Source organism: Silene latifolia, chromosome 4 (assembly GCF_048544455.1).
Source record: "Silene latifolia isolate original U9 population chromosome 4, ASM4854445v1, whole genome shotgun sequence".
NCBI lineage: Eukaryota > Viridiplantae > Streptophyta > Magnoliopsida > Caryophyllales > Caryophyllaceae > Silene > Silene latifolia.
Genome location: NC_133529.1, coordinates 26,175,279 through 26,187,097, shown reverse-complemented (window position 1 = coordinate 26,187,097; position 11,819 = coordinate 26,175,279). Strand labels below are relative to the sequence as shown.

General features: G+C 42.1%; 1 protein-coding gene across 2 annotated transcripts; it reads left to right on the top strand.

The window, feature by feature from the left end:
* Nucleotides 1-7,499: 7,499 nt before the first annotated feature.
* LOC141653308 (acetylajmalan esterase-like) lies at nt 7,500-10,842 on the top strand. Of its 2 annotated transcripts, none has more exons than XM_074461033.1 (5): nt 7,500-7,969; nt 9,519-9,692; nt 9,829-9,977; nt 10,083-10,356; nt 10,461-10,842. In XM_074461033.1, the coding sequence occupies exons 1-5, from the start codon at nt 7,696-7,698 to the stop codon at nt 10,691-10,693; spliced, it is 1,104 nt and encodes a 367-aa protein (XP_074317134.1). In that variant the 5' UTR covers nt 7,500-7,695; the 3' UTR covers nt 10,694-10,842. The 2 variants fall into 2 exon arrangements, with proteins under 2 accessions (XP_074317134.1, XP_074317133.1); XM_074461032.1 differs by having other exon boundaries at nt 7,506-7,969; nt 9,480-9,692.
* The last annotated feature ends 977 nt before the right edge of the window (nt 10,843-11,819 follow it).

The following is an 11,819-nucleotide window of genomic DNA, read 5'->3' as shown; positions in this document are numbered from 1 at the left end:
GCAGCCGGTACTTAGTCCCCTTCCTTTTGCACAGTGGGGGATGGATCTGCTAGGACCATTTCCAACGGCATCCGGAGGAAGAAAGTACTTGATTGTCGCCGTTGACTACTTCACCAAATGGGTTGAAGGCTGTCGCGATGCACGCCAAGACGACGGCGGCCGTAAGAAAGGTAATCTGGGAAAATGTCATAACTCGTTTTGGGTTACCCCAAGTCATGGTATTTGACCACGGCCGAGAGTTTTGGAGTGACACAATAATGAACTGGTTGGAAGAGCTTGGTATCAAATTTGCATACTCCTCCGTCTGCCACCCACAGAGCAACGGACAGGCGGAGGCAGCCAATAAAACAATCCTCAACGGTTTGAAGAAGAAAGTTGAAGACCTAAAGGGAAGATGGGCCGATGAACTACCCGGCGTCCTATGGTCCCTCCGGACCACAGAGAAAGAAGCAACGGGGTACAGTCCATTCCACTTAGTCTACGGGTCCGAAGCAGTTATGCCAATTGAAGCAACGGTGCCGACATTCAGAACGGCCACCTTTAACTCGGATGAAAATGATGAAGGTCTTAGAACCTCCCTAGACCTGGTCGAAGAAAGCCGAGATACAGCACGCCTCAACTTGGCAGTATACCAAAACCGAATGAGAAGAGCCTACAACCGAAGAGTCCACAAAAGGGACTTAAAAGTAGGGGATCTAGTCCTAAGAAAGTCGGCCGCCACCAACAAAGGGAACATTCATGGTAAATTGACGGCCAACTGGGAGGGTCCTTACAAAGTGGTTGAAGAAATGAGGCCGGGTACATACCGGCTGACAGATATGGAGGGTGTGCCTTTGATGAGCCATTGGAACACTGACAACCTCAGGAAATACTTTGTATAGCGGCGGAGGTGTCCAAAGACTGTTGTTGGCACCCCAACGCGTGTTTATATCTATTGAAAAATCATACAAGTTTTCCATCAAAGTGTTTATCCCCTCCATAGTCATATCGAGGTAGACGCCACGGCCCAAGCCGGGCAGTCACCCCAAGAAGTAGACGCCACGACAGTCACCACCAGCGCAGTTGATACTCGCGAAAACGACCAACATGCCTTAGGAACGTATAAGTACAGTTGAGACGCAATTCTAGCCGCCTCGGCCAACCGAAGGCCTGGCAGAGGAAGCGATCAATATGTCTACGATACTGAACGCTGTCGAGCCGTAACCTCTAGCCTCCTCGGCCAACCGAAGGCCTGGCGGGGGGACACAACGGTCGATACACTAACATGTTCACAAATGCGGTTGGAAAACGCAAATCGGACGCCTCGGCCAGACCGAGAGTGAAAGAGGAAGCGACCAACATGCCAACATGTTTAAAAAACGTTAAACACAGTTGAGATACGCATTCTAACTGCCTCGGCCAGGCCGAAGGTAAAAACGAAAAAGCGCTCAATTAATAACGAAAGAAGACAAGTGAAGGATTGTGATCAAAGCCCCGGCCAAGCCGAGGGCCAATAAACAAACTTTATTGAAAATGATTACAAGGAGAATACAGACGACGGCCGTCCCCATAGGGATAAGCCAAAACACAACCTACCAAAGTTTTACAAAAAACAAGGAAAAGAAGAACAAAAGGTTACAGACATATCATTTGAAGCGCCAAAAGATGGCAGGGAGGAAAGGCTTAATAGTTGGCCCCCAAACAGCTGAAGCTATCCGAGATGCCGGGTGAACCTGGTGACGACCGCCCGTCTCCCTATGCCTGTTGCTGCTTGCCATCAGCGACGTTAGCAGCATCATCTTTGGTAGGCAACCCAGAAACTGTCTTGGCAGCTTCAGCCTCAGCAGCCTCAGCTGCCCTCATTCTCTCAGCTTCCTCCTTGGCCGCCTTAGCCTTCTCAGCAAGGGCCGCCTTCTCCGCGGCCTCCTCTTCCTCCTTCTTCACCCTTGCCTCCTCAGCGGCCTTCGCCTCCGCGGCCTTCTCCTTAGCTTCAAGCTTGTCATCAAGCAGCTCGTCAAATTTTTGCCACGGAAAGGAGCCATCAAGAAAGAGCTCCCCTATCACTTCCCTGACAGCTTCTTCGGCCAGGTCCCGGTATTGGGCGCACATGTTAGGAAGAATCTCGCGTTGGAGCGTCTCAATGTCCTCCTCCCTCTGGGCGATGATAGCCTCCTTATTCCGAACCACCTTCCCCTGGGACTGAAACATGGACTTCCATTCGTCCTTCTTCTTAGCATTAAAGTCGGCGACTTTCTGAAGGTGGTCACGCCCCTCCAGCAGCTTAGCGGCATCAGCCTCCGCAGCCTCAGCCTTGGCTCTCTCAGCAAGGACTGCCTTTTCAACGTCCTCCCTAAGTTTTCGCTCAGCATGGACCGCCTTTTCAGCCTCAGCCTTGGCCCTCTCAGCTTCCTTCTTCGCAGCATCGAGTTCAAGCCTGAGCCGCTCGAGCTGTGGGGCAGATTCAGTCATGGCCTTTTCTTGCTCCACAATAAAAGCACCGGCCACATCAGCCCACTTCGACAGCATCCTGGCCAAACTCAGGCCCTCCGACCTAATCTGGACGGGGGTAGGCTTCGGGAAGGAGGAGACGACGGTGGCATCTTGACCACTTGCCTGCGCAGTTTGCTTCTCAGCACGCCGTTCAACAGTGTGTCCGGTAGACGGCGGCGGTGGATCTACAAAAAATTCAACCAAAGCATCCATGTCAACATTCATGGACATACCGAGAGCTGTCATCGTGAACGCCTAATGAACCGGCTAAGTCTCGAGCCACGGGATAGATCTGTACCGAGCTTGGCCTTCTTGGCCGGAGGACGCATTTCTTTGCTTCCTCGCAGCAAAGATAGAAAGCGAAGCATCGGCGCGTGTAGCCTCTTTTCTCTTACGAAAGAGAGGAGATTCCTCTGCCACGGTGACCTCCTCCTGGGCGGTAATATCGACGATCTCCACAGTCTCCTTTTAGACTGCGGGGATTGGAGGTGGAACTGATGTTGACGCCGTCGCCGCCGAAGACTTTGTTTTTCGCGTTCGGCGCGGTATGTTACCGGCAACCTTCGCCTGGGCCGCCGTCGTATCTAGGGCCTTCACCGCGATCCATGAGATCATTTGGCGGCGATGCGCGATCACGTGCAGGCCTTAGGATGCAAATTAACAACTGTCTTGTCCTTGGCAAGTCCCATTCTCCTAAGGATATCTTCGGACAGATCCGGGCCGAAACGGTCTGCAAAGGAAACGAAGCAAGGGTTAAGTAGAAGAAATAAATCAAAGTTCAAATAACAGAAACATTAAAAGCAGAGATGGGCCTCACACCGACCCCACTCACCCCATTCGAGGGCCGGTATGAGGCCGACGTGGCAGAAGACGGCTCATCCCGAAGAATGATCTGCGTCGGAGGCATCCATCCCTTCGGCATCCCATTCTTCTCACCTCAAACAAATCATCGCCCGCTTCTCATCCGCATTAAGAGGGACCTGCCAAGGCGTCCATCTTAAGCTTACTCCGGAAGACCCATTTGTCATGCTCCCCCTTACTCTCGCACCGCAAATTGACGCGGTGCTGGAAGAACCGGGGCAGTGGATAATCCTCCGGAACCTCAACGTACACCCACCGCGGCTTCCAGTCCTTGCAGGAAGAAAGCTTATCAACGGAGACATAACCCGGCTCCGTCTGCACGCTGTACCACCCAACGCGACCAGGGGCTTACGGCCGAAGGTGATGAAGCCGGCGGAATAAGTTAACCGTTGGGACCTCCCCCTTGAAAAGGCAGAGCCACACAAAGCCGACTATAGTCCTAATGGCCAACGGGTGCAGTTGGGCCACGGCGACGTTCATGGCTTTAATTATGGCCATAACGTATTCATTCAGAGGAAACCGGAGCCCATACTCCAGGTGTCTGATATATACGCCGATACAGACCGGAGGAGGGCAACAGACGGCCTGACCCTCTCTAGGAATAACAATCTTATACTCCCTGCCGAAGGAGAAATGATGTTCGAAGAAGTCAGGACCGGAACAACGGGCAAATTTGTGGGTCCAAGCACGGTCAGGGCCGACCTTACAGCGCGCCGTGATCCGGGACGTACGGCCTCCCGTCATCGGGATGAGCCCTTTCCTCATCATCACCGTCATCATCAACATCATCATCATCCTCCCAATCCTCCTGAACTTTTGGATCAACTTCAGGAGAAGGAGACCTAGGGCCCCCCGGACCTTATCGGACGGCGGCTAGTGCCTCCTCTTCATCAAGACGCGACGGGAACCCCGGCGCAGATTACTAGGTCCCAGATCGCGAGAAGACATGTTCACAACAAAGAAACTTAAACAATTAAAAAGTTGGAAAATTTGTTTGTTTACCTTGGGAAGAGTGTTACGCCGAGTAACGCTTCGAAGACTAGAGAGAAGTTTCGTCAAAGAAAGTTAAGCAAGAAGAAGAAAATTTTTTGAGAAAATGAATTTGGAAGGCCAAATTCAGGGGCTAACTCTCCTATTTATAGGGCAAAGCCCACTCAATCCGACCAATCAGGGCAAAGCCCATGAAACGTCAACCAATCAACAACGAGACACATGTCAGGCATGCAGCCATGGAATGTCAATCGACAAACAGTGACAAAACTTCTTCAACACGCTCCTTGACAGAATGCCAATCGACGTATCTTCTTCAACACGCCCCTTGGTATCTACTTGCCAAACGGCCCGCTGATTCAACCAAGCTTGACAAAGACCTACGGGGGCAATCAAAAGCACACGGCACTCACAACCTCGGTCTCGACCGACTGGCGCCACTTTCTTTTCCATATATGATGTCCATTACACATCCATGTGGAGGGGGGACATGATACGGTACGGCCTAAGCAGCACCAAGCCGAGGTAGAAGAAGCCGGGGCAGAAAATTTTTACTTGCGCAGAATACGCTCAACACTCATCGAAGGTCCATACCACGGCATAGACTACGCTGGGGGCAAATTGATGGGGCATATTCTGCACCCGCTGACCGAGTCAACATATTGAGCAAGGTCAAAGATATCCACAGCAAGTCAACGACTTAGACAGCCTAACCGACGCAGCCTGTCGGCCTGTCTCTTGTGCCTCGGCTGGGACAACTAGCCAGCCGGGGCACATATCCGCGTACTCACATCTAGTCCCCTCGGCATGGAGTCAACCAGGCCTGCCGGCCTGCCATGGGTCCCTCGGCCGAGGGTAGAACAGTCTTTCCACCTGCTAGCCACTTGGCCACTACGTGACAAAAGGTGAAAGTCTATAAATACTCCTCAACCCTCATTGAGGAAAGGATCCGAAATATAACCTACACACCTCATAATCCGGTAATATCTTCCTTATCTCTCTACAATATATACTTCGCCAAGTAACACACAACTTAATCCCTTTAAGTTTACTGACTTGAGCGTCGGAGTGAGTTCGCTCGGTCCAAAGCCGAGCCCTCAGTTTGTTCATTGTTTCAGGAGACCGAAAGGAGGATTCAATCAAAGATGTCATTCTACAAGCCACGAGTGGTAACAAATAACTGCTTCGGAATCACACCCGGAACAACTGTTTTTTTGGTTTTGGCTGCAGTGATGTATGGTTGTAGCATGAATGCATTGGCTTAGGTGTTGATGCTGTTTTTGAACTTCCTTTGTAAATTATTCATTCTTAATATATATATATATATATATATCTCACATTTCACCAAAAAAAAAAACATTTAATTTAGACCAAGCAAACGGGTCATTCGATTCAGTTTCGGATCTAGTTAAATCGGTTCGACTTAAATCGGGTTAACCTTAATTCGATTTCAGTTTGATTTCCATCGGGTTTATTTCCCTTAGTAACTTTAATCAGTTTGTGCTATTTCGAACCGGATACGGTTCAGGTCTAGTCTAGTAATAATAATTAACTTAAATGTAACTTACACTTTTCAATTTGAAGGTAAAAATATTTTGCTTAAATGTAACTTATACTTTTCAATTTGAATGTAATAATTTATATCATCATTAATAAATAAAGAATCAATGAAAAATACCTAAATAGGAGTGTATTTCTGAGAAAATAAACATTTTTCATTCAATTCTTTCGATACAGTTCTTATCGGTTCAGATATATTCATGTTCGGATATCATTTGGATATTATTGAATTGGATTCAGTTACGGACTGAGTGGAGTTTTGGATAATATTTATTTTACTTGTATCGGGTATTCGATCGGTTATCAATTCAGGCGGGTCTACTTAATTTTAGGTTTAATTTAAGTAACAAGTTCATCTTTGTGATACTATGCCAAATAATCTCTAAACATATATTTTTGTTTTTACAATATGAATTGTTAGAACAGGTTTATAGCTATCTCATTTTCCATCATATAATAATGTCGTACAATATAATTAGACTATTGATAATCTGTAAATTTTACAGACCAATGTTATTGTCTCGGTGCATGCTTCTAAATAAATATAGAAAAAAAATAGGCTAAATTTAATTTGTTCAGTAGCTTCTAAGCTATGCCAAGGCTTTATTATTTTATATACTTGGTAATAAAGAGGAGAGACTAGAGAGGCTACTAGGCTAGCTCACAAGTCATGAACCAACTGAGTTGGTGGCGTCATAACAATGTAATGATACATTGCTACATAATTAAATTGTACATTGCTTAAACAACATCTCAGTTCCCACTGTATATTCATACATTTCATTGCTTTTCTGCCTAGAAATCGAGATTTGGTAGTTACTGCGCCTTGTTGACACACAAACAATACTTGATCATTCGGTTTATTAAATCATAAGCCACATAAAACAGTCACTCCGTTTCATTTGTAACGCAAATTCTTGTTTAACATGAATGTATATGTCTTAAGATTAAGACGGACCAAGTAGTAAGAATAGGAAAAAGCACAATGCATTTAGAAAGGGAAAAAAATTGTCCTATATGCTTAAGTGGAATGATAATACTCGACCCGTTTTAGCCTTAAGATAAATAAGGGAGAATAACTGCACTAACCAAGTGGTGTTAGTCCAGTGGTAGCCGGGTTAAACCTTGAAACTTGCAGAAATGCAGGAGTTGAGAGGTCCCGGGTTCGACTACCAGCTGGGGTGATGATCACTTGGCCACTGCAACCCCCGAAGGAGGTGGCTTACATGGTCCATGTGGTGGTGCGGGAATGCATGGGCCCGGGGGGATTCAACCCCCTCGTCATCCAACAAAAAAAAAAAAAAAAAAAAAAAAAAAATGCACTTGTAATATCATCTAACTTTTGCAGTCAACGTAACTCTAATTTTCTGCAATATACACTAATTAAAAATATTTCTTATAAAAAAATAATATAATTTATTTTTATAATAATTTTGACATTAAACAAACTAATAATATCTCACAAATTCTTAGTTATAGTTGGCCAAATAATGAAATTGAGATGGAGGAGGTATTAAAAAAAAAAAATCCGTCTCAATCTTTTATCTATGCCTTATATTCTTTGTAAGGTTAATTTAATCAAAGGTAAATAAATGATCGAGCCTTAGGCCCGTAACATCTCATGTGATCCTTATTCTCTCATGCCATTAACATTTACCAAGTTAGTCAAATAAAACCAAACCTACCAGTTTTCCCATAATCTTTGAAAAAAGTAGAAGAAATACCTCTACTCATAATCATTCCATTTCCCCCTATATAAACACCCCATTCCCTCCTACCAAATGAGTCATTATTATTGCTCAATTAATTATCAAAATGAGGCTGTTCTTATTAAACTTGTTCATCATAGTTTGTGCAATCATAACTCCAAAGGCAATAACATCTTTGCTTACAAGAAACGTAGGTGTAGTTCCCACAATGCACTTTGATGCAATATACCAATTTGGTGATTCCCTTTCCGACACTGGCAATTTAGTCCGCGAACAGAATGGACGTACCGTTAACTTTGCAAGGCTGCCTTATGGCCAGACGTATTTCCATCGCGCTACCGGGCGTTGCTCTGATGGCCTCCTCATGGTGGATTTCTTTGGTATGTTCATGACATGCAATTCTTTTGTCTTTAAGATATGCTAAGTTATAAAAGCGTTTTAGAAGTTAGAATCATGTATTCTTGGGTAAGGATCCCTTTACACAAGTAATTACATTTTGGCTTTTATGGGTCATTTTTATGTTAGTGAGATCCGTTTGCATAATATTTATGTAAAATCGCCGTATAAACACCATTTTTTTAGAACAATTTATATGTTATCATCTTTTGATTAACGGTTTTTCTAACCTATGTCCACCTAGGATAAAAACCAAAAAGAGAAATAATTAAATGTATTTCTTGTTAACAAAAGTAAACTCATAGAATATTGCAATTTCGCTTAAAAATACCATTTAATTATTTTTCTTTTTGGTTTCTTATCTTATGGTCAGTGGGCATAGGTTAGAAAAATCCATTAACTAATTAATTATAGTAACGGACATCTACTTCATTTTTTAAGTGTCAAAATGAGGTGTAAAGTCAGTATAATAAACAAGAAAGAGGAATGGAACCTTTGACCTATTGACACGATACGTTCGTCTTAACCCTTTGGCTATGACCTCTTCGGTTAACTGACATGGGCTTCATGACATGCAAAACTAATCTTAGCTAAGCTTATTAGCCTTATTTCTTCTGTTTCCTCTTTATTACTTGTGTTGGTTGGCAATGATTTTTAAAAATGTCTATTGCTTTTGCCCATGATTAGTGAAAATGACTAAGAATGGTCACATTTTCCGATTTTACGCAAGAATACAAAGGATCAGAAAATTTTCGTGCATGGAATGCATATTGTATTGATTGTTGGAAGTATAGCAAGCTGACTATAGCAAAACATGCTAGAAAGAGGTATATGGACAAATTCGGCTAACAACCGTGATATTCCACTGATACTCTACTAACAACCACGACCCTATCACCCCAATTCCTTAGCTTGTTCCGTTGATATGTAGGCAAAAATGCAAATCTCGCCTTAGCTTGTTCCGTTTTAACAACATTATTAATTTTGTTAAGATGTAACATTGTAAGAAATTTAGTAAGTTTAGGCAAGAATACAAATGTCTCCTTGTTCCGCTTTAACAACATTAATTTAGTTGATATGGAGTATCTAACATTGTAAAAAAATTACCAAGTTTTTGCAAGAATACAAATCTCGCCTTCTTCTGTTCTAACTTTTAACAACATTAATTTAGTGATAATTAACATTGTAAGGAATTTAGTAAGTTTAGGCAAGAATACAAATGTCTCCTTGTTCCGCTTTAACAACATTAATTTCGTCGATATGGATCTAACATTGTAAAAAAATTTACCAAATTTTTGCAAGAATACAAATCTCACCTTGTTCCGTTCTAACTTTTAACAAACATTAATTTAGTGATAATTAACATTGTAAGAAAATTTATCAGTATTAGATTCTTAAAGTTCTTTTTTAGGCTTTCTTAATTTTAAATTAGATAGCATAAGGCTAAATTATCTAACTACTTCTAATCAATGTTTTCTTGTTTTGAAATGATAGCTATGTTCTTCCACCTTCCCTTGCTAAACCCATTTTTAGGCAGAGGAAACGACTTCACATATGGAGCCAATTTCGCGGTGGCTGGTGCGACTGCTCTCGATTATGTTTCCTTGGCCACAGTCAACGTCTCTTCCACCACCACTTACAGTTCCTTGTCTACGCAACTTCGCTGGTTTAAATATCACCTCGCCACATATTGTCACAATCCTTTAAGTAAGTACTCTGTAACTATTAGTTTAATACTTCTGCAATGTCCTAGAATTTCAAATATTCTTATATTCAGTATATAAACTAACACATGCCTCATATAGAATTAGTATTTACATGATGGAGGTGTGATTATTTGCAGATTGCAAGAGAAGATTACAAAAATCATTGGTGTTAATGGGTGAAATCGGTGGCAATGACTATAATTCTGCCTTCGCTCAAGGTAGAAGCATGAAACAAGTGTATGCACTTGTACCTCAAGTTGTACAAGCCATTAAAAATGCCGTCCGAGTAAGTCATATACTCTCATATATCAATATATCAACTCATTAGTAACAGTAATTGATGAATACATAAATATTTGATTGCTAAAAATTATCACATGCTTAAGCGTAGGAAGTAATCAAGCTTGGGGCAAAGAACATAGTGGTGCCAGGAAACTTTCCAATTGGCTGTGTCCCGATATACCTAGTTATGTTTAGAGCAAATGATGGATCAAAGTATGATGAACTTGGTTGCCTCAAAGAGTATAATGAATTCTCAATGTTCCACAATCAACATTTGAATGAAGCCATCCAAGATTTGCAACACCAGTACCCGGGTGTTGCCATCGCCTATGCAGACTACTACTCTGCCATGACATGGCTCCTACGACATGCCCCTTCCTTAGGTATTCTTCTCTTATGCATTTTGTTAAATAGAATTAATAATATAACCGAGAACATATATAATATTGTAACAACATTCTAAACAAGAGGCCGGTTGGTTTGGTAGGATTCGAGAGAGACAGGCCGGAGAAAGCATGTTGTGCAGAGGGTCACAACCAATACAACTTTGATTTGGGACAGCAAGCCTGTGGTAATCCAGGAGTTCCAGTATGTTCAGACCCAACAAAGCTTGTTAATTGGGATGGTATCCATATGACTCAACAAGCTAACAAATTTGTTGCTATTTGGGTGTTAAGGCATTTTGTGCCTAAGCTACTACAACCTCCTTTTCATTCTTAGTTTTTAATATCATTAGCTAGATTATTAATTAGACTATTCTTTGCATAAGATTTTCCCATGTGATTCACTATATATTCCATCAATTAACTTTAGAGGTATTTTATTCTTATCTATAATTAATAACTAATTGATTGATTGATTTTTATGAATTGTTGAGAACAAAGTAGGAAATTTACAATTATCAATCACTTGCCAATATTAAGTGTCCTTTGGTTGCCCTCAGAAAACTTAGGAATTAGAAAATCTCATGATTTGTAAAAATGGGAATTCGTTTGGTTACCACTTTTTCCGCAAAACGTAGGATTCTAAAAATCCCACAATTTTCCAACACCTCCATAATAGAGGAGTTGGATTACCTAGCCTTCTAGGGTAGTTTAAAACGCCTGTAGAATTGGATTCCTAAAGAGGCAACCAAACACTTTTGATAAATTCACCTAATTTTCATGAGTGAGTTTAATTCCCATGAATCGGATATTCCTGTGTAGTTTAATTCCAGCGGTCAACCAAACGAGGCCTTATGTTTTTTCAATTGCTTTTTACGAGAAGGTTTTTCTTAGAATTTGTTATGTAGTTTATGAATAAGCTTAGGAGTTAGACTTATACCAATTCTTATTTAAGACCGTCTATAACAACCCCATTTATGAAGGAACCTTTGGCAAGACATTCTTAGAAAAGTAAAGGTGTTACCATCTCAGTTGCCTGAGGTAGTAAGTATTAAAGACAAACATTGCCACATGTACTTTATTAAATATAATCAACTGTCTCAACATGTCTTAACTTGTCCTATTACAACTGAATCAAAACTTAGTATATAGTTTATTACAACGCAGCGGAAAGAATAAAAAAGGTTCAATTATAACTAAGTGATAAAGGCGACAAGCTAGACTCCACGCGACAGATTATCTCACGCCCCAACCCAAGCATCGAGCTATCGGCAATCTACTAAATCCAACATGTAGATTAATCTGCTCCCCATTTAACCGGAAATATTAAATGGTTCATTACAAGACGTCATCAATTAAAGCAGACAACAATTTTATTTTGACAAGACAACAAACACAAGTCAACCAATAATTGAGTAGAATAACTAAACAATAACCAACAATAAGAAAAGTGTCCTACAAAA

What these genes read in the sequence shown, in the direction of transcription:
- LOC141653308 (XM_074461032.1), top strand. Translation starts at nt 7,696, where the DNA reads ATGAGGCTGTTCTTATTAAACTTGTTCATCATAGTTTGTGCAATCATA. An exon ending in CCTCATGGTGGATTTCTTTG is followed by an intron (nt 7,970 to 9,479) that starts GTATGTTCATGA and finishes TTGAAATGATAG; the next exon opens with CTATGTTCTTCCACCTTCCC. An exon ending in ACGACATGCCCCTTCCTTAG is followed by an intron (nt 10,357 to 10,460) that starts GTATTCTTCTCT and finishes TTGGTTTGGTAG; the next exon opens with GATTCGAGAGAGACAGGCCG.